Genomic DNA, 21,742 nt, shown 5'->3' with positions numbered 1-21,742 from the left:
TATGACTAAATGGAACATTCCTGACTGGGAAGTATAAAGGGCAGATATTGTCTGCAATTGGGGTCGACGGTAACAACCAAGTCCTACCACTAGGGTTTGCTTTCGTGTAAGTATTTTATTGATCGGTATGCAACTGCTAAGAATGTAATGGAGGACAATCGTATGCTTTACGAACGGATGCTATGTGAGTACATGGAGAAAGCCACTAAGAAGGCCCACATGCATCACGCAAATCAAGAGAGGACTGTGGAGCACAGGTTCAGTGTCCTGCACCTCGCTTACTCTGTTGGGAGTGTAACTGTAATCACGAAGTGACCACACTACTGAACTTTAACTATGACATGACAACACATGCCTCCTTGCGCAGGCTTTAGATAAGAATTGACAACACTAGACAGCTTTTATCACACAATAAATGACAACACAGGTATCAATAAATGTGGAATCTCTGACCATCATCAATGACACAACTTCCCCATTCTTCAAGATGGAATCCAATGCTCCTGCCACCATCTGAGCCCTTGCACTAACTATTTTCTTCAAAAACGAATCCAATGCTCTTGCCTCCCCCAACCATAAATAACCGAACCTCCTTACGTTGATGCACCACTCATTTCTCAGATCTCTTAAGTGCAATGTCTTCCTCAGCTCCACTAAACCCACCAAAGAAACATAGGGGACTACCTTACCTCAAGGTATCAAACCACCAATGTGCTTCTGTGGTGACCTTTGCAGGCTCCGCGAGCCGTAGGACATCTCATACACATATGTGCTGCGCTTCTTCATTTGTGCCAACTACGAATATGACAAGCCTCAACATGCAACATATGAGTATCGACCGGTATAATAACAGATATCAGTCACATCTCTGCCGATTTCGCACCCTATTTTACTTACCGCTCATCTTGTTCTATTTGTTCAGTCCTCTCCACCGCTCTATGATTTTATTCAATGGCTCGACAATGAGCAAAATAAGGAACAGAAGCAGTGGGTCGACATGAACATGAGGTGGAGAAGGGAAGCGTACGCACGTCAGGAGCACGAGCAACAACAAGAGGAACTTCGCCTCAAGCGGTAGGAAGAAGAGTGCATGAAGAAGGCGGCGCACGACCATACCGTGTCTCAGGCTCGAGAGGCTAAGAGGGCAAGGAAGCGGGAGAGAGCCCGCCATGCTAAGGTAGCAGGTCCCGATGCCCTCCAAAAGGAAAAATATCCTAGATGCACTCAATAAAGAGTATATAATGTAACCCGACATACTTCCACTCCCTAAGGCATGTTATGATTAAGATCGACGCACTAATAAGTAGGTCTTAGTGTGAAACGTACATGCCACCTTCGTTTCCTCGTCATGTCGTCATGGTTACAGTCTTATATAATATTTTCACCCTATTTTTAATACTATGTTTGTCGTCGCTCGCACCGCATACCCACGTAATATGCTGCGAGTGCTAATTACTGATTTTTTATTCTCCGACTATTACATAACCTACTCCAAATTTTAATTCCAATTTTTTTTAAAACCCTATTTTATTATTTGATAAAATACACAAAATTTGGTAATTTTTGGGGAAAAAAGCAATTACCGCCCCCTCAGAGGGGAGGGCGGTTAGCCCCCTTGCCGCCCTCTGAGGGGGTGATTAGTCCTCCCGCCCTCCCAGGGGGCGGTTAGCTGGTCCAACTACCCTCTCAGAGTGCTACAGCCCTCTTAGGGGTTACAAGTGTCTAATTTATAATTGTTTCTATAGGGAATCTATTTATTTAAATTTTTAATAAAAAAATAAAAAAAGCGGTCACTTGAGTGGCTGGCCCGTTAGGTGTTGTTGGTCGGTCCGGCCACTGCACAGGCCCACGAGTGCCCGCAGGATATGGGCCAGCCCGTCGGCTAACCCACCCTCGGCCTCAGATTTCGGTTGGCTTCCTTCGCCTCGTCCTCTCCCGGCTCCCTCGCCTCGCCCGCGGCATCGGAGAACCGAGGGGAACCAGGCCGCTCCGGCCTCCTCCAATCCGGAGCTCCCGAATCGGTCGACCGATCGATCAGCCGCCGCCGGGATGGAGGCCAACCACGCCTCGCGTGGCCGCCGCACCGTACGCTTCCTCCTCCCTTACCCCCCCCCCCCCCGGTTTGGAGATGGAAGGGCGTGCAGATCCGCGTCCCTCTAATACCAGCTCCTGAGGTTCGAGGTCCCAATCATGTCGCCTCTGTTGCGTGTTTGTGGCAGCTGGAGGAGATCCGGCAGAAGAGGGCCGCCGAGAGGATGCAGCAGCACCACGTCACGCCGGCAGCGGCGTCCCACATCGACCCCTACGGTTGGTAGATTCTTCTCTCCCTTCCCCATCTGGGACTATCCATTGGGATCCTCTCTTAATTTGCTTCGCTTCGGTGCTGATCTTGGGCTATGTTTTTTTCCCCCTGTAACGACGGTGATGATCCGTTAGGAAACCAAAGAGCCGGAGCAGAGGTCAGTTTAGCAATGTTTTTTTATATATAAAAAAAGCAGTTTATACTGTGCTATTGACACGCATTTGATCTTTGAACGATCTTAAATTAGTATACATAATAACTAGGCTTTTGTCTGAATGCTAGCTTCTTGCTCGAGTTAAAGAGCTTGAAAATGGGTATGCGGAACTGGAGAGGGAAAATCAAATGATGTTGTCCAAGGTACTTTGTATCCAGTTGGATTCACGGTATAGTTACTCTAGGATGGGTAGATCCTAACATTGCTTATCTTTGCCAGATTGCCGAGAAGGAAGTGGAGAAGGATGCCCTGGTTAACCGCTTGAGCGATCTCGTAAGTTTCGTAGAGTACATTGTTAGCTAGTGAAGTCAATGCACCTAGATTTTTCCTGCACTTCATCCTTTGTGACTTGTTTTATTACTTGCAGGAGCGCAATGTAGTGCCCACCTTGAAAAAAACTCTGAACGACATTTCCTTGGAGAAAGATGCTGCAGTTGTTGCTAAGGTATTAAGCACTTGTTTCTTATTGTTATTAAGCACTTGTTTCTTATTGCATTTAAGCTGTCATGTGTTCTGATTTTCTAATCATGAATGCTGAAATCTCATTATCTCTTCAACCTGGTATGCTAAGTAGGAGGATGCTCTAGCTCAACTCAGGAGCATGAAGAAACGGCTGAAGGAGGCAGAAGAGGAGCAGTATAGGGTATTTCTGAAATTTGGCACTTATCAGCAGTACCATCACTGTGCTAATCTAATAATCTTGTACCTCACAGGCAGAAGAAGACTCTGCATCCTTGAGAGCACAGCTAAATACCCTACAGCAGCAAGTAATGGGCAACTCTTATAGTGGATATCCAATGGGAACATCGAATGAGGAAACTCTTGCCATGGAAAAGGAGATACAAGATTTACAGGCTCAGCTAAAGGTTGGATTATTTAAACCTTCTTCTTGAGTGTTATATTTTTTTTTCATTCTTTCTAATGTTTACATCTAAAATGACAAATACAGCAAGAGTCACTGCTAAGGCAACAGGAGGAACAAAAATTAGCTGAAGAGTCCCTGCTAAGGCAACATGAGCAACAAAAACTAGCTGAAGAACAATCCCGTATTGCTTCTCTGGAGGCTGAAAAGCAACAGTTGGAAGACCAAATTACTGTGTTGACAAAGAAAGCTACAGGTGTGGATGATACATATGTTTATGGTATTCTGTATTTTATAATGTCTGGAAGTACAATCCATGTGTTCCAAGTAAACATGTAACTTCACGCTAGTTATTGGCATAGGTGCTTTCTTCCATGTTTATCATTCTGCAGTGTCTTTCATTACTTCACACTTTCTGTTTTTTAGTGGTATTTTAGCTACGTGCCAAGGTAGTTCTTTATCTTGTGGTGTTCAAAATTAAGCACACACTTGATGAGCATCTCAGGATATAATCTTTGCATTGATTCTATGCCTTGAATTGAGTGTTTTTCCTTCCATGCAGAGGACGCTTCTGAGTTTTCTGCGCGCAAGGCATTTTCGATGGTAATGTATTTAACAAAATTTAAGCCTGTTAATTTTGCCGGAATCTAAGCTTTCTACATTTATATTGCATTGCCCCATGTTCTGGTATGGTGCCTATAACTTACTATGCCCATATTCATCAAGGACTCAAGGTAAACTTGAGAATTGAGATTATGCGTGATAGCTGGTAAGCTGGATGGTTGAGCACCTGCCATCCTGATGGCTTTGTCAAAACTCAAAAAAAAAATTACTAGGGTGATTAGAACAGCTCCTTGCACCTGTAGTATTGTTTGTTCACAGTATTCTTTTAGCTATGCTAAACTCTTTGCGCAAACTGTACCAAGCTACTGACCCAATTTTTCGTTATGACAGCAAGATAGGGAAAAACTTGAAAACCAATTGCATGACATGGCTTTGATGGTTGAGAGGCTAGAGGGAAGCCGTCAAAAGCTGCTAATGGAGGTGCTTGATGTCGTCTTACCTTTCTTTTGAATTGAATAAGTCTCCTAGTGGTGGATTAAGTTTTTATTGTGTTGGACAGATTGATTCTCAATCATCAGAAATAGAAAAGCTGTTTGAGGAAAACTCAGCCTTGTCTACTTCTTACCAAGAAGCCATGGATGTTACAATGCAATGGGAAAACCAGGTGTGCTATTGGCGTTCTTGGCCATTTCCTGCATAGAGATGTTACACAAAACTCTATGGAAGAAACCTGCATCCCTGTTCACTTAATTGAAATTTCCAGGTTAAAGGTTGTTTGAAGCAAAATGAAGAGCTCCGTTCCCACTTGGAGAAACTAAGACTTGAGCAAGCTAGCCTTCTGAAAGTAAGCAACATCAGTATCCAATCAGATGGGCAGAATGAGAACAGTATCTCAAACCCTCCAGAATTGGTCACTGAAAATCTTTCTCTAAAGGTTAATCACTGGAGCTTTTGGTATTTTCTTTTTGTGTTAGTTATGAGCTATAGTCAATTCTAGCTAAAAATCATGTCATCAGTTACCGTAACATATATACTTTCATTCTTATAGGATCAGCTTATCAAAGAACAGGGCAGATCTGAGGGGTTGTCGGCAGAAATAATGAAACTTTCGGCTGAGCTTAGAAAAGCAGTCCAAGCACGGAGTAACCTCACACGCCTGTAAGTATGCTGCCTTTGCTTATCTGCCCCTGAGCTCACTTTGCTCCGTGAAATTAAATCATTGTCGTCTCGTGCAGATACAGGCCTGTATTAAGAGACATAGAGAGCAACCTAACGAAAATGAAACAAGAAACGTATGCAACAATACAGTGATATTTTTTGCGAAAGGCGGTCCAGTATTACTGAGGCAGGGACACTGCACAGACTTCACCAATGGTTCACTGATATGCATTGTGCATTTGTTAATTTCGAACATGCCCTTCACAAGATGCGCCCCGCACTGTTCGTTTGTAGAGTTCCATCAGCATTGTTGTACCTGTACCATACTGCTGTATACCGGGTTCCCACACTGAAATATTTTGTAAATTGGGAGCAAGTACAAAAGAAAACAGTCAGATCGATGGAGGGTTTCTTTTTATTTTTTGCATGTTTATCAGCTCATGCCCAGTTGTCCCGATTCGCATGATGGAAAACTTCTCTCAGGGCCCATCCTCTTAGAGGAGGTAGTGCAGACGCGAATTGATTCAAGTTCGATTGTCAGTACGCATCACACCTTAGAGAACTACCAATCTCGTTTTTTTTATCGAGGTAGAGTGATTGACTATTGCTGGAGTGCTGGACAATATGGTAGGACTAACGCAAAGAGGATATTCCGTACCGTCCACATCTCTGCCAGAGTGCAGAAAAAAGCCAATTGCGTGGTGCATGGAACCTATTATCAAGTTTTTCTGAGTTGGGTCAAGGCAATGGATGGGCTGGTCAGGCAGTACTGTCATTGCATAACAGGTAGCACATATATCTAGGCAAAAGCAGAGGAGCACATGTAACACCATAACAAAAATGAGCATATTTGAATCCCATAACGACAGTTAAAGCTCACGATGCACCCAGTTGGCAGTTAAGCTGGTCCTTACCTCCATACAACTGATTACAAGCGCCAGAAAACACGGCCTTGGCTTAGTCCTTACCTCCATACAACTAATACAACTGCTTTTAAATAGTTGAACTTCCAAACAGAAACTCCTTGATATTCAGAATAATTCCTGGCTGGATATGGAAATCGCCTCAGGTCAATTTGGCAACTTCATCCTTCCATAATCAATATATCTACAACTACAAGATAGTTTCACACGCGGTAACAAGAAAGGAAAAAAAAATCAGGCACTTGCCATGAAGAGTAAGTTCCAGACGAACAGTTAGGTATGATATTATTTGGTTTCTCTGGTAGAAATGGCCCCAATGCTGCCTTCAAGCCTAGCGCCGGCACACTGATGTCTTAATGCATCCACAGAAGAAAGCCTACATAAGAATATAATGTCATGAGCTAAAATAAGGTAAGTTACCAATGATGATTTATTGGCTCCCACGTAGTATACCTAGTAGACAGTCTTGACTGCAATTCGGAAACAGAACATTTGTGAGGCTGGGAACATCAGCCTAACAAGACTAGTGAACATTATAAATTATAAAGTAGCTAAATAATTGCAAAAATGTATGATTTAGGTTTGTTAAAATCAATATTTCCTCCCAAAATTGGTCCCTGTTTTTATATTCCTAGATGGTTAACATCTTTGATCGAGTAAATAACAAATTTCAGTTGCTTTGATCCAGATGACATACTAGACTTTTGGCACTTAGGTAAAATTATGATAAAAAGTATTGTGGAGAACCAAGTTGTTATTTGTCACTGGGTGGAGCCCCAGTGTAAATGTAAGAAGCTAAAAACTACTTGCATACAAACACCTGTTATTCTTACAGAATTAATTTCACTTGTAGCGGGGATACATATAAGATCAAACTTCAAGCAGATAAATCAGACATGTATGACATTTACAAGTGCAAAATGGATAGACAGCAAACATTTGACTAATGCACAAGTACTGTGATTCAACAAAAGCATGTTTAATAGTAGGACAAGATACTGAAACTGGGGCAACCAACCTCAGACACACTGGAAGTGGAAAGGCATCACCATGTCACATTTTGTTTGACGCCATAAATTTGTTTTTTCTCTCGGCAGGTTTGAGAATTTGGAAAGAACACATCAAAGTTTCATCAACACTCATCATCGCACCAGCATTGTCAAATTCGCCGCAATAATTGGGAGCCGAGAATATGGTGACAAGCTGTCTGTCAGCAAAGAATTCATACCCATCCTCAACAACCTGACATAACATGAAACATAAACACCTTAAGTCATTAATTGACTGGAAAATGATAGATATATAAGTCGCACAAAAATACTATGGTACTACCTGGTGAGCCCGGCAAATAAGATCAAGGTCATGCTTTTGCAGGAATTCTGAAACTTTGTCAGCACCAAAAGTATATGAGACCCCCCTATCATTCATGCCCCACCCTTGAGCATCTTTTCCCGGATCTGACCAAAGAAGGTCACATAGTAGACCTGTATCCGGTACATCAGTTGGTCGCGGCAAGTTCTTTATCTCATCCAAGTGTGTTAGATCGGGAGAGAGTCCACCATGCATGCATAATATTTTATCATCGATTAGAGCAGCCACAGGGAGACAGTTAAAACATTCGGTGAAGACCTTCCATAGCCGCACATTAAATCGGCGCTTGCATTCATCATAAAATCCATATATTCTGTTTATTGAAGCACATTCATGATTGCCTCTCAGAAGAAAAAAATTCTCTGGATTCTTGATTTTGTACGCGAGAAGAAGGCATATAGTCTCCAAACTTTGTTTGCCTCGATCAACATAATCACCTAAGAATAGATAATTGGCTTCTGGAGGAAATCCTCCATATTCAAAAAGCCTTAAAAGATCACTGTATTGACCATGGATGTCACCTGGATACCAAATAATGAGAGAATACAGTTAGATGCTAATACGAAAGCAATTCAACAAAGACTAAGGGTTAATTGCACATTCATAATCCCAAGCATGCACTCGTACAAACAGAAACGTTTAACAGATTATATGAGGTGAGGAACAACAATATGAGAAAAATATGGGACGAAAGACTAACAATTCAGTAAATCAGGAAACAACTGGTATTTTAGTAACTAGTGTTGCAAATGAACACATGCTTGCTAGATCATATCGCAGTAAAACTACTTCACTATTTTAAAGACCCATACAAAAACATGCACCATAAGCATTTGTTACATGGGTGGAATATAACCACACAAAGAGGAGCCACAAAACAGCTTCTTTGAGCACAATATCACTACCATGGTGTAGGTAACGATGCTTTATACACAGATAATGGAGTGGAGTTCCTTATGAGCCACTATAGTACACAATCGAGAGCATAGCCAACCCCGAGCTTCAGTAGGAATTCGCAAATATAGGGAAGGTACAAACATACCAGTGCGAGGTTCAGAATTCGTGATTCCGAACATAGAGAAGGTTCGGAACCAGCTGCTGCTAAGATTGCCCACAAGCTACTAGAGACTGGACGACCTTATCAAGGCTAGTCTAGGATCAATAATCATTCAAATTGAGACAGCAGTGATATGGTAGGTGAGTTATAAAGTAAGCTGAACTGGTATCCCAAAAGAAAATAACTTCATCTTGATGCATTCATGTCCGCGATAGCTAATGAGATGTGGTCTATCATTCAGGCAAGATATATATCATATACTTATCTAGCAGAACTTCAGATAATACCAGCAGTTCATAGAAGCTGTTCTAAACATATAATAATATTGGTAATAAATTGCCAAACAATATTACGAGGGTAATCAGCAATCGGAATCAACCAATTAGAACGAAACCTTTCTTAGCCCTCATGCCCTTTCCCATATTTACGGCTGATTTTTATGCTTTCATGTTTGCACTTTTTTCTGCTGCCGAATTGCTTCCGTTGCAAATACCTAACCAGCATGGTAATCGCATATATACATATTCAAATTGAAACTCTTGAGCATAAATCAATATTTAACGCCCTCACATCCATCACCCAGAGAAACCAGAATCACTAAATCCAGAACCCAGATTGATGCTACAAGCCCACGTTTACTACCGCCACATAGAGACGCGTTCGCCAGAATCCCGCAGGACGCAAGCTTTCCCCACCGGCCGCGCGACCAAACCAGATCTACCCCCCACGAACGGAAGCGGGAGAGAGGGAGGGGCGAGATGGCGGCAGGAGAGGGAGGCGACGCACCGCAGATCTTGATGGGTGCCTCGAGCTCGAGCAGGTTGGGCTGGCTGAGGAAGATGTCGCGGGAGACGGTGCAGAGCTGGCGGATCTCCGACTCGGAGAGCTGCACCTGCTTCCCCGGGCGCGCGGTCCGCACCTCGAGCAGGCGGCGGATGATGTCGTCGAGGAGCGCGGCGTCCATGCCGCCGCCCTGCCCTCCCGCCGCCGCCGCCATCCCCTCCCCCGGGCTGGGCTGGAGAGATAGATCGGTGGAGTTAGGGTTTCGGGCGGCGCGTCGGGAAGGATGCGGGCGCGGGCGGAGGGAGGAGAGAGATTGGGCGAGCGGGCCGCGGATAGGTAGATAAACTCGCCTGGTCTGTTTCGGTTCTTGTGTTTAGTAAATCGTTTTTTTTTTCTCGGTAGTGTGTCGTCGACGCGTGCGTGGTGGCCTGCCCTGCCCCTTGTGGGTCTGCAACTCCGATGTAGCGGACACGCCGGGACCTCCCTCCTCTACTCTACTTCCTTTTTCCGAATTTCCCCTGCTCTGCTGATCCATTTCCGTCTTGGTCCCTCTTTATTCTATTCACTTGTGCTTCTTCCTGCAGTTGCTCCAATGGGGCATAGAATGCTTGATAGCTCACTGGTGGGTGAATGGTGCCTTCAGGAGATAATTTACTATGTGTCACTGAATATTAATGACCTTCTTAATTGTCCACTGAGAAAAAAATATGATCTTTTTATACTATCATATTTTTCTCAATATGCCACCATCGTCATAACGGACGGTCACTTTCGTTATGACAGCAATGACACTTAGAAGATGAAAAAACTAAATTTGTGGTATATAAAGGATCATGATTTTTCAATAGCAAATTGAGAATTTCGTTAACATTCAACGGCACACAGGAATTATCTCCTTCAGTCCCTGGCACAAGAGCATTTGATTTCCACTAGTAACTGCACACGTGTTTCACACACGTGATCCAAAATATAGCAATACGAAGAACTAAAATAATATAACATAAAAAGAGATATTTGCATATCGGACTTTTTAAAAACACACATGAATGGTTGCCAAAAAGATAGCACAATCATTGTTAATTCTTTGATTTATGGGTAGGGAGATTGAAAGTATTTTTGGAAGGAGTAACGGGACCAACTTTATACGATGATCGTTTGATCAACTCGTTGGATGATGAAGATCATTTAGATATGCTATAACTCGTTTATTTTATAGGAGTATAGATAAGCCACAGACTTAGGTATATTTGTGTTGATTTTTCCTATCATGATTTTTCAGGATTTCAATAGGTGACTTGTTAGTCATAAGCCACAAGACATGGGACTAACTGTTTTTCTAAGAAACTCTTTTCTACATATCTAGAGTCTATTTGGTAAAGCTTCAGCTCTAAGAATTTTTAAAACTAGATACTCTTGGTTTTAGGAATTCCTAGAACTAGAGTTGTTGATACACCAAGGATATTTAGGTGAACTATTTTTGTTTTAGAGACTTAAACCGCTAGGTCTTAACCTATAAACATAAGATCTAATATGAAGCTAGGGGTTGAAGCTCTACCAAATATAGTCCTATATTGAAAGCTACTTTAGATAAATGCATCCATACAATATGTTACTTTCCATTCCTCAATGAGGAAAAATATTGGTTTTCATGCAGTAAATTAGTCTATTGACAAGACCGTCATAAGATAACTATTAAGTAAACTATCAACGGTAATGCCATAGAACTATGGACATTGCCAACCCAATCCCATGAAAGTTGAAGTTGTTTCACACCATACACCGCCTCCGAGGATGTTGTGTGGAAAATCAACCAAGCGCTAGGAAGCAGTACCTTAAAAGCTATAGTTGTGTAGAAGATATGACCACTTTGTAGACCAATAGACATCACAAACACGCAGTAGATGACAACCATAGGTGGAGGAGGTTTCCTTGCAGATCTTACACACGCACACACAAAATAAGAAATTGTTAAAAACTAATGTGACCAACTGCCGGTGGTTTCCTCACCGTTTGGCAACAGATGTCCATTCGGGAGGATTGTCTCCCGAATGGACACCCTCTCATCTTGTATATAAACATTTATCAATCATCAATGGAAAGAATAGTTCAATTCATTTGTTTGTCTACTTTTACATTGCAATCCTATTGAATTCAACACGTTATCAGTCACGCTCTACAAAGTTTGACAAAGGACAGAAGGAGAAGAATAGGAGGCACGAAGGCCTCCATCAGTCGATCGGTAAGCGCCATGGACAATTGGGACTTACCCGTAACGACACTGGCATATGCTCTTCTCTAGGATCTGGACCACACGCGACATCACCGCCCAAGCGCCTTCCTCGGCCGTCGCAGTCACCACGCTCCCCATGGCCACGGCCGTTGCTATGATCATCATGGTCCTCGCCCGCTTCGTCATCCTCGAGTCGACGCACATGGTGTCATCCCTAACAGCGCTCTGGCCACGACCGACGTCGGAGCGTGAACGACCGACCGACTGTTTGCAGCCCTGAGCACACCCTTCCCGGTACTCGGCTTTTCTGGTCGTCGGGGGACTGGGGTGCTCGGGGGCCACTATTTATGACCCCGAGCACTCTCTTCCCGGTCACTTGGTCTTCGCAGATCATCGGGAAACTCGGGTACTCGGGGACCACTATTCGTGGCCCCGAGCGCCCTCTTCCGGGACTTAGTCTTTTCGTACCTCGCGGAGATGAACCCGGCGGGAAGGCGCCATGTGGCAAATTACTGGCCAGGTCTCGGGATTCGGGGACCCCTGGTTCCTGATTCACCGACAGACGCATGCGGCGTCATCCACACGAGGTTGCCTCTACGCGCCCTCGCCTACTCCCCCACCCACGACATCACGTCGTTCACCTTTAGCCCGACTGTGAGCATTGTCGACCCTCCACCATCTGAAGTGGATATCCCAATCAACGTCGACTCAGAGCTCCCGTCACTGACACTTGCGCCGGTCACCCCGACTGAGCCAGGACCGAGCCGCCCAGGCCACATCGCCTTCATAGTGGTGCGCTGCTTCAATAGCGGCGCACCCGCCTTCGGTAGCAGCACCATGGCGGCTCACCGTGGCACCGTTCCTTCATACTTCACCAACATGACCGACGGATATGTTCACGCCGACACCGAGGCTACCCCTACTGCGCCGCCCTTGACTCCAGCTCATCACATCCTTTCTCACTTCGCAACAGCTATAGCGAACTGCCAGCCCAACCTCTGCATCTTGGACCCCAATGACCCTGGACCTTCGCATCAGGGCCCACACCGGCGGTGGCAACGGCAACCCAACCTCCTCCTCTGACGAGGAGGAGTACACACCACGCCGCAGCGGAGCAGACAAGGTGGTGCGGCGATGCTGGCAGGTGAGGCGTGACGGCGGGGTAGGATGAAACCCTAATTGTCATGCCGCTCTTATACGTCGTGCGCGCACGCCTCCTCTAGGTCAGCTGAAAGGCCGCACTGGCCCAGGCGCAGGCTGCCTCAGCCTGTCCTTCCCCGCGCCGAAACGCATGGGTCGAAAGGTCGTCTGGGCTTCAGCCTAAGTTGTCTTGGCCCCTAGCACCAGCACACTAGATCCTATGACCATTTTGCATTAAACCCCTTGGGTTTTTAATAAGTTGCAAAATAGTCCAACTACTAGTACTGTTTAATTAAGTACTTGTCATGTTTAGGCCCCTGGAGTTAACTATAATTACATCATGTATTATTTACTATTGTCATTTAACATTCCAGATCCAGTTTTTTTAGGAATATTATGTAATATTCAATGTGCTTGCTTCATACAATCCCTATAACATGCTATTTTGTTTACGATTGTGTTAATTTTGCAATTGAGATCATGTTCTTGCAGAATTCTATACTAATTCGCCTTAATTAAGTCCAAAGAGCTCTTATGCCCAAAAGTGCTAAATTCAAGCAGAATTAAAATGCAAAATCAAATTAAGTGATTTCCTCACTTTAGTATTTGTAAAACACAAGGTAATAGAATTATGACATCTATTATATATTTATAAATTATCCACCATTACTGTGAGGTCTATATATTATCATCTTGACTTAATTACTACCTTCAATGTGCTCTTCTAAATATTATATTTAGCATAATAAAAGGTATTAGGAACATAGGCATCTACTGACAAATATCATATTATTCCTCCTACTACTGTGAGATCTTCACCATATTTGATGATTATCTTCAACGTGTTAACTACATAAATTGAGGCCTACACATGTAATACAAGTCTCAACTTGACATTACATATTTTGATTATTATCTTCAACGTGTTAACTACATAAATTAAGGCCTACACTATGTAATACAAGTCTCAACTTGACACTACATATTGTGATGATTATCTTCAACGTGTTAACTACATAAATTGAGGCCTACACTATGTAATACAAGTCTCAACTTGACTTTACATAGTTTGATGATTATCTTCAATGTGTTAACTACATAAATTGAGGCCTACACTGTGTAATACAAGTCTCAACATGATCGGCAAATGGTTCGATGTACTCGCACTCGATGGGCACAACTACCGAACATAGACAATGGACGTCAAGGTCAGCCTTATATCCCGCATAATAGTAGCGGCACTCCAACCTCTCCAAGAGGGAGATCAAGTGCTCGTAGATCAAGTTAAATGTGGTGCATTATATATAATAAGGTACTATATGCATCTAAACCTCAAATCTGAGTATCTGATGGAAGATAATCCAAGCACTCTATGGCTAGCTCTCAAAACAAAATATGAACAGCAGAAAACAATCATTTTGTCTGATGCAAGTCATGAATGGACACATCTTCGACTCCAGGATTTCAAATCCGTCGAAGATTAGAATCATGTTGTTCATAAAATATGTTTCAAGTTGTGTTTTTGCAAAAAAAAAAAAAGGCTACAGAAGCAGAAAAGATAGAAAAAAAAGTATCTACTATGCTTCTCGCTGATAGGATCTTACGATAACAATATCGTGCAACAGAATACTAAGTTTATTACGACTTAATACATGTATTACTCTAGACCGAAAAGCATGATGAACTTCTTCTAAGGAATCATCATCAACGTCCAATTGGCGATACTCCTTTACCCAAAGTACATTCTAATCTCCAGAATAACAACATGTTCGATGACTCTTTTAGATGTCAAACAACGAATTTTAAAGGTAAACGCAAACACAATAGGAAGCGGAAGCCACGTGCACCGGAAAAGGGGAAAGACATTTATAAACCCAAATTTGACAAATCTAATGTTTATCGCAAGTGTGGCTGCTACAAGCATACCACTAAGAAATATTGCACTCCGAGATATTTAATTGATCTGTATTTATAATCTATCGGATATAACCGATCTGCTCAAGGACAAAGATATAAAGCATACTTCAATCTTCAAACTAACATCACAAATGAGACTAGTTATTCACAACAAGTTCTACAAGAATTAAGTAACAACCAAACTCTTCAGCAGCCACAAGATCCCATGAGCACGGAAAAATATGATCGTCAAATTTGCTTCGTATAACATGTTTGGAGACCTTATCATCTCCCAATTCCTAAGATAATATGTTATCTACGTCTATTAGTTGTTGTAACAATAAATTGTCATTATTATATATTGTATGTCACAATATTGTATCAGCACTTATAATACTAAATAAAGTTGGTCTGTATTCTATATATCTGATAAAGAATTTCATATCAAATTCTTTATTTTCTATATATAGATTTCTATAGGAGTCAATCCGATAGAGAATAAAATGTGCCTTATGGACAGCTGCACCACAAATTCTATACTTAGGGAAACAAAATATTTTCAAACTCTTACTAAGAGACAAAAAAATATTTTGACAATCGTTGGACATGATGGAGTGATTGTTAGCTTAGATCGTGCCATAATTACTCTCCCTATGGGTACTTAAGTCATAATCAATAATGCTCTATTGTATTTAAATTCAACTCGTACCTTACTAAGTTATAGAGATATCCATCAGCATATTTTTCATATTAAAACTCATGATGACAACAAAGAGGAATGTCTCCTCTTAATGAAAAACAACAGATATGGCAAACAAGTACTTAAAAAAATTTCCTCTTTATCATCAGAATTGTACTACATATACATCAAACCCGTAGCAAATGTTGCATACAAGGTTATTTGTCAAAATGTTAATACATTCCAAACTTGGCATGATCACCTTGGTCATCCTAGCATAGGGATGATGCGAAAAATTATCAGCAATTCCATTTGTCATGATTTAAGTGAAGCTAAATTCCCAAAATCTTCGGATTTTATGTGCACTGCATGTGCCATAGGAAAGCTAATTTTAAAGCATTCTTACATTAAAATACAAGCGGAACCACTTAAATACTTTGAACATATTTAAGGTGATATATGTGATCATATCCAACTATTAACTGGATCATTCAGGTATTTTATGATTTTTATAGATGCATTTGCCAAAATAATGGCTCAAATTATTAAATTACGAGCTCATTATCCCGAACATCGAATTCAATCAATTCGAATGGACAATACTGCAGAATTCTCCTCACGTGTCTTCAATGACTATTATATGACCTAGAAATTCAAGCTCAGCATTCTATCCCATATGTCCATACTCAAAATGGTTTGGCATTCTTTTATCAAGAGAATTAAGCTCATTGCATGACCCTTATTACAAAATTGCAATTTACAAACCTCATGTTAGGGTCATGTAGTTTTACACATTGCCGACTTAATTCAATTGCGACATATTGCATATCATAGTGCTTCCCTCTACAATTAGTATGTACAAATCCACAAAGCATTTCTCATATGTGTAAATTCAGTTGTGCTACATATGTACTGATCTCACCACCGCAGCTTACATCCATGGGCCCACACCAAAAATTGAGGATCTACATGGGGTATCAATCTTCATCGATCATTAAATACCTTGAGCCCCTCACAGGGGACCTATTCAAGATCATGTATGCTGACTGTATATTCAATGAGGACTATTTTTTTGGTATTATGGAGATATTATAAGTACCAAAAAGACTATCAGGAAATCAGTTGGAATGTCCAACGCATTTCTGTCTCAGGTCCACGTACTCAAAAATCTAAACTCCAAGTTTAGAAAATCATCACTTTGCAACAAATTGCAAATAACATGTCAGATGCATTTACTGACTACAAATGTATCACCAAATTCTATAATCCTACTAGAAATATGCCCGAAAGAGTGAAGGTATCAATAAAAACCACTCAACTCCCTTTTAAAATAAGAGGGAGAGAAGTACAACCATAAAGGAGGATACAACTTCTCGCAAGCACCAAAGAAAACAGAGGAAGAAACTCTCTGAAACAGTAAGTGCAAGTCAACCACAAGTTAGGAGACACGTAATGGGTAGTATACACCTAGTGGATGGGAAACATCCACAACCCAGCTCAACAGTGCACACAATTCATGATAGTACTACAGAGATTTCTACCAACTATCTAGATTCTAGAGACTCATATGACCAAAAGACTACAATTATCGACACATACTTCTCCACAACGATTGCAAACAACCTCCAAAATGATCTAGATCTCAAGACCATGGCAGAGTGTGAAAAATGCTCGGATTGGACTCAATGGAAAGATTCAATACAAACAGAGATAACCTCACTCACAAAAAAAGAAGTATTCACAAAAGTAATACATACACCTCCAAATATCTTTCATGTGGGATTCAAATGAGTTTTCGTTCGGAAACAGAATGAAAATAACAAAGTGATGAAATACAAAGCAAGGCTTGTAGTATAAGGGTTCACGTAGAGACTTGACATTGATTTCAATGAAATATATTCTCCAATCATGAGTGGAATCACATTCCGATATCTTATCTCATTGGCAGTTCAAAATCATCTATCTATATAGTTGATGGATGTAGTGAACGTATATCTATATGAGTCACTTAATTTGGACATATACATAAAGGTTCCCGATGGAATCCAAATTCCGAATCCAAACACTAATCGCAACATATATTATGTAAAGTTCAATAAGTTATTATATGGCTTAAAGCAGTCGGGACGAATGTGGTACAACCGACTTAATGAGTTTCTTTTACAGAATGGTCACTCTAACAATGATGATTATCCATGTGTGTTCATCAAGAAATTCTCGATAGGATTTTGTATTATCTCAGTGTATGTTAATAACCTAAATATCATTGGCAACACACAAGATATCAATGAAGCACGTAATCATCTAAACACGGAATTTGAGATGAATAATTTGAGTAAAACCAAATTTTGCTTGGATCTACAACTCGAGCACCTTCCCTCAGGAATTATGGTACACCAAGCTAGCTATATCCAGAAAATATTGGAGAAATTCAATACGGACAAATCATATCCATCTAAAAGCCCTATGGTTGTTCGATCTCTAAATATGAAGAAAGATCAATTTAGATCACGTGACGATGGAGAAGAGATACTGGGACCTAAGATTCCATATCTTAGTGCTATTAGAGCGCTCATGTATCTTGCAAATTGCATCATACCTGATATCGCATTTGTAGTGAACTTATTAGCTAGACATAGCGCTGCTCCAACTAAACGTCATTGGACAGGAGTCAATAATATCTTTCAATATCTCTAAAGCATAAAAGATCTTGTCTATTCTTTCAATTTCAAATAAAACAAGATTCAAATATGATTGGATGCACTGATGCTAACTACTTATCAGATCCTCACAACGCCAGATCATAGACATGCTTCATGTTCCTATATGGTGGGACAACTATTTCATAGAAGTGTTTCAAATAGACTCTAGTGGCTACATCCACCAATCATTCTGAAATTATCGCATTATATGAAGCATCACGCGAATATGTGTGGCTTCGTAGAATAATAAACTATATACAACAGTCATGTGGTATTACTTCAATTCAATCACCTATCATTATCTATGAAGATAATGCAACTTGTGTTGCTCAGATGCAAACATGTTACATAAAGAGCAATATCACTAAGCATATTACCTCTAAATTATTTTACCCTCATGAGTTACAACAAAGTGGGAAAATAAACATCTTGCAAGTTAAATCGTGTGATAACCTTGTTGATTTATTTACAAAGTCCCTCCTACCAACTTTAACATTTCAAAAATATATTTATGGAATTGATATGCGACGACTTTGAGATTTGCAAGAATCAGAGGGGAGTCACCTCCTGAATTTAGCTTGTTCATACATCATATTGTACTCTTTTCCCTCTATGAGTTTTACTTACAAAGTTTCTCATAAATGGTTTTTAAAGAGGCAATATCTATACAATATCGTATGTCATATCTCCTATTTTCCCTATTGGGGTTTTAGAAAAGGTATACAAGGCATATATATTATTCTCTAAACTCACTATGGGTTTTCCTTTTAAAAGGTTTTCTCATATGAGTTAAGAAAGAGATAATAATCAATATATGATGTATCATTTTTTCTTATTTTCTCACTGGGTTTTAAAGTAGTTTTAATAGCATATCACTACCACTCTCCTCATATTTTTCTCACAAGATTTTTGGAGGATCTTTCAAGATGAATTATATATGTATATGGACCGGTATTGATCAAGGGGAGTGTTAGAAACCAATGTGACCAACTGCAGGCGGTTTCCTCACCGTTTGGCAACGGATGTCCATTCGGGAGGATTGTCTTCTGAATAGACACCCCCTCATCTTGTATATAAACATGTATCAATCATCAATGAAAAGGAGTTCAATTCATTTATTTGTCTACTTTTACATTGCAATCCTATCGAATTCAACATGAATTTCCATGTAGCTAAACGGATAGGAATTGGAAACAGGTGGACAACATGACAAAGGGAGCAAGTAGGAGTAACATATATGGCATGGAATTTCCCGATCACTTTGACAAACAAGAGGACAGAGACATGAGAGTTCCAAGTCACTCTAACACACTGATGAAACATGAGTCATACTCACTTTTGCATGGATATGTTTATCGAGAACGACCTAGAGACCATATGTATGAGAACTAGGGATAAAATTACACGTCATTTTAAGAATTATAGGCCAATATTTCCTTGCCATCACGATCATGCGACACGATGAGATCTCTAGTTTTCATTACAACTAAGATTGCAATATAAAGTAGAGACACAAGTAATTAATTCAATAGTTGGTTTTCTCATTGATAGATGTAGTTATTTATGCATGATGAATAGTTATGTTCATATTTGTTCGAGAGGCATTCCTCCCGAGTGGATGTCTATTGCCGAAAAGACATGAGGAGCTAAAGGGCATTGGTCACATTGGTTCATAACACTCCCCCTTGATCAATGCCGATCCATGTATATATCATCTTGAGAATTCCTCTGAAATTCCTGTGGGAAAAATATGAGGAGAGTAATAGTAATGTGGTGATATGCTGTTAAAAATCCTTTAAAACTCAGTGAAAAAATAAGGAGAAAATAATACAGTATATGTTGATTATTGTCTCATTGTGAACTCATATGAGAAAACCTTGAAAAGAAAAAAAATCCATAAGCGACTTTAGAGAACAATAGGTATGATCTATGGATCAATATGTCTTTGATATCTCCCTTATAAACTCCGGTAGGGAAAATAGGAAATATGATACAAATTCTTGTGCAGATATTGCTTTATTAAAACCTTTTATGAGAAACCTCGTGAGTAAAACTCATATAGAAAAATAGTACAATATGATGTATGTACAGGTTAAAATTCAAGATGAGACTCCCCTTATCCTTGCAAATCTCGAAGTCGTCGCATACCAATACTATGAACATATTGGAATGTCAAAGTTTGTAAGGACTTTGTGAATAAATCTATGAGATTTTCGCAAGATTTAGTTTGTAAGATGTTTATCTCTTTATTTTGTTGTAACTCATGAGGATAAAATAATTTAGGGGTAATATGTTTAACAATATTACTCTTTATGTAACATGTTCGCATCTGAGAAATACAAGTAGCATTATCTTTGTAGGTGATGGTTCATGATTCAATGGAACCAATACCATATGACTTTTTATTTGGTTGATCATTCTGCGAAGCCATACACATGTACGTGATGTTTTAGAATGATATGTGAGAATAGCCATTGTAATCAGTTTTGTTGACTCATATGAGATTGCTATATCACCATGAAATCAGTATGCGATCTGATGTTATGGGGATCAGTTATATAGCTTGTATCTCAATATATCACTATGGTCATATCTTGATTTTTCTGATATAATAAATCTAGATATTTTGTGCCATAAAGATCTATGTGGATATTCTCTTTGACTCCCGCCTAATGGTGTTGTTAGAGCTACGCTATTTGAGCTAGCAAGTTATTTGCAAATGTAATATCAGACATGTTGCGATTTGTAAGATACATGAGCGCTTTAATGGCACTAAGATATAGAACTTTAGGTTTAATATCTTTTAATCGTCAACCCAAGGTATGAATGGATCTTGATTTATATTTAGGGATTGAATGACTATAAGTGTTTTGATAGATATGGTTGCCCAATATCATTTGGATATTGGTGGACTGATGGATAAATATTCCTGAAAAAATATACTCAAGTTGTAGACTTAAGTGAAATTTACCAAATGCCTATGGATATATTTACTGTCTTGGAGGATGTTCTCCCCCCTATTTTCGAGAATGCTTGCAAGAAGTTGTATTCCTTGTGACCATATTTCTCTCCCTCTTATTTTGATTTGGGAGTTGAGTGGTTTTATTAGGTACATCCACTCTTTCTGGCACATTAATAACGAGAATTGGATTTATAAGTAAACACATCAGGCAGATTATTTGCAATATGTTGTAAATACAAGATGTTCTGAATAAGAGTTCATATCTCTGTTACGTGGATATGAGGACTGAATATGAATATGTGTGACATTCTCTTCTAATTCCTAGTATTCTTTATGGTATTAATCTCCCGCTAATACCGAGAATTGTCCTAAAAATATTATGAGCACACGAGCAATGAATATGTATCGATTTATTATATGATTAGCGGATAATTATACCTCATATAGATCCATAATGCTCTTTGATGTATGTTGTAGCGTAACAATATCGGTACGTGCAGAAAGTAACTGATTTACAAATGAGAAATACTTGGTTGTGGCCAAATTTTCACGTACTAATTACAATAGAGAGAGCCATATGATTGCAATTGGATGAATTTAGTTTAATGATGTCGTGTGTAAAGCCACATGTCACCAACAAGATGTTGGCAAATTACAATTCTATGGTTGATCATGCAAATGATTTGATTTTTTTGATGAGATATTCAACTATACCATTATGAGTATAGGCATAAGATACTTAATGTTGTAGTGTCCAAAACCAAACTATTTCATGTAAATGGATTTGATCCTGTGTCTAAGATTATTTGCTCTCATTTTGATAATCGAGGCAATGAGTTTGGCATAAGTGTTGTGCCTTATGTATAATGGACACATGTGAGACCATTATAGAGATGCAT

The 21,742-nt window shown here is 40.1% G+C and overlaps 2 protein-coding genes across 3 annotated transcripts; one reads left to right on the top strand and one right to left on the bottom strand.

Moving 5' to 3' along the window:
• The first annotated feature begins 1,895 nt into the window (after positions 1–1,895).
• Positions 1,896–5,518, top strand: LOC133912141 (uncharacterized). The gene is made up of 15 exons (XM_062354731.1): positions 1,896–2,085; positions 2,220–2,307; positions 2,437–2,459; positions 2,585–2,659; positions 2,736–2,789; positions 2,884–2,961; positions 3,091–3,159; positions 3,230–3,382; positions 3,466–3,634; positions 3,941–3,981; positions 4,333–4,422; positions 4,502–4,606; positions 4,706–4,876; positions 4,991–5,100; positions 5,178–5,518. The coding sequence occupies exons 1-15, from the start codon at positions 2,050–2,052 to the stop codon at positions 5,251–5,253; spliced, it is 1,338 nt and encodes a 445-aa protein (XP_062210715.1). The 5' UTR covers positions 1,896–2,049; the 3' UTR covers positions 5,254–5,518.
• Positions 5,519–5,924: 406 nt separating this feature from the next.
• On the bottom strand, positions 5,925–9,617 carry LOC133912142 (serine/threonine-protein phosphatase PP1). Of its 2 annotated transcripts, XR_009908760.1 has the most exons (5): positions 9,238–9,617; positions 7,356–7,915; positions 7,042–7,265; positions 6,477–6,493; positions 5,925–6,399 (listed from the first exon to the last, which is right to left on the bottom strand). XR_009908760.1 is itself a non-coding variant. In XM_062354732.1 (4 exons), exons 1-3 carry the CDS (start codon positions 9,446–9,448, stop codon positions 7,077–7,079), a joined length of 960 nt encoding a protein of 319 aa, XP_062210716.1. In that variant the 5' UTR covers positions 9,449–9,614; the 3' UTR covers positions 5,925–6,399; positions 7,042–7,076. The 2 variants fall into 2 exon arrangements, 1 of the variants encoding a protein (XP_062210716.1); XM_062354732.1 differs by lacking the exon at positions 6,477–6,493 and having other exon boundaries at positions 9,238–9,614.
• Positions 9,618–21,742: the final 12,125 nt, after the last annotated feature.

This window comes from Phragmites australis, chromosome 3 (genome assembly GCF_958298935.1).
Source record: "Phragmites australis chromosome 3, lpPhrAust1.1, whole genome shotgun sequence".
NCBI classification, from domain to species: Eukaryota; Viridiplantae; Streptophyta; class Magnoliopsida; order Poales; family Poaceae; genus Phragmites; species Phragmites australis.
The sequence above is the reverse complement of the archived record's forward strand: the minus strand, read 5'-3'. Positions and strand labels throughout refer to the sequence as shown.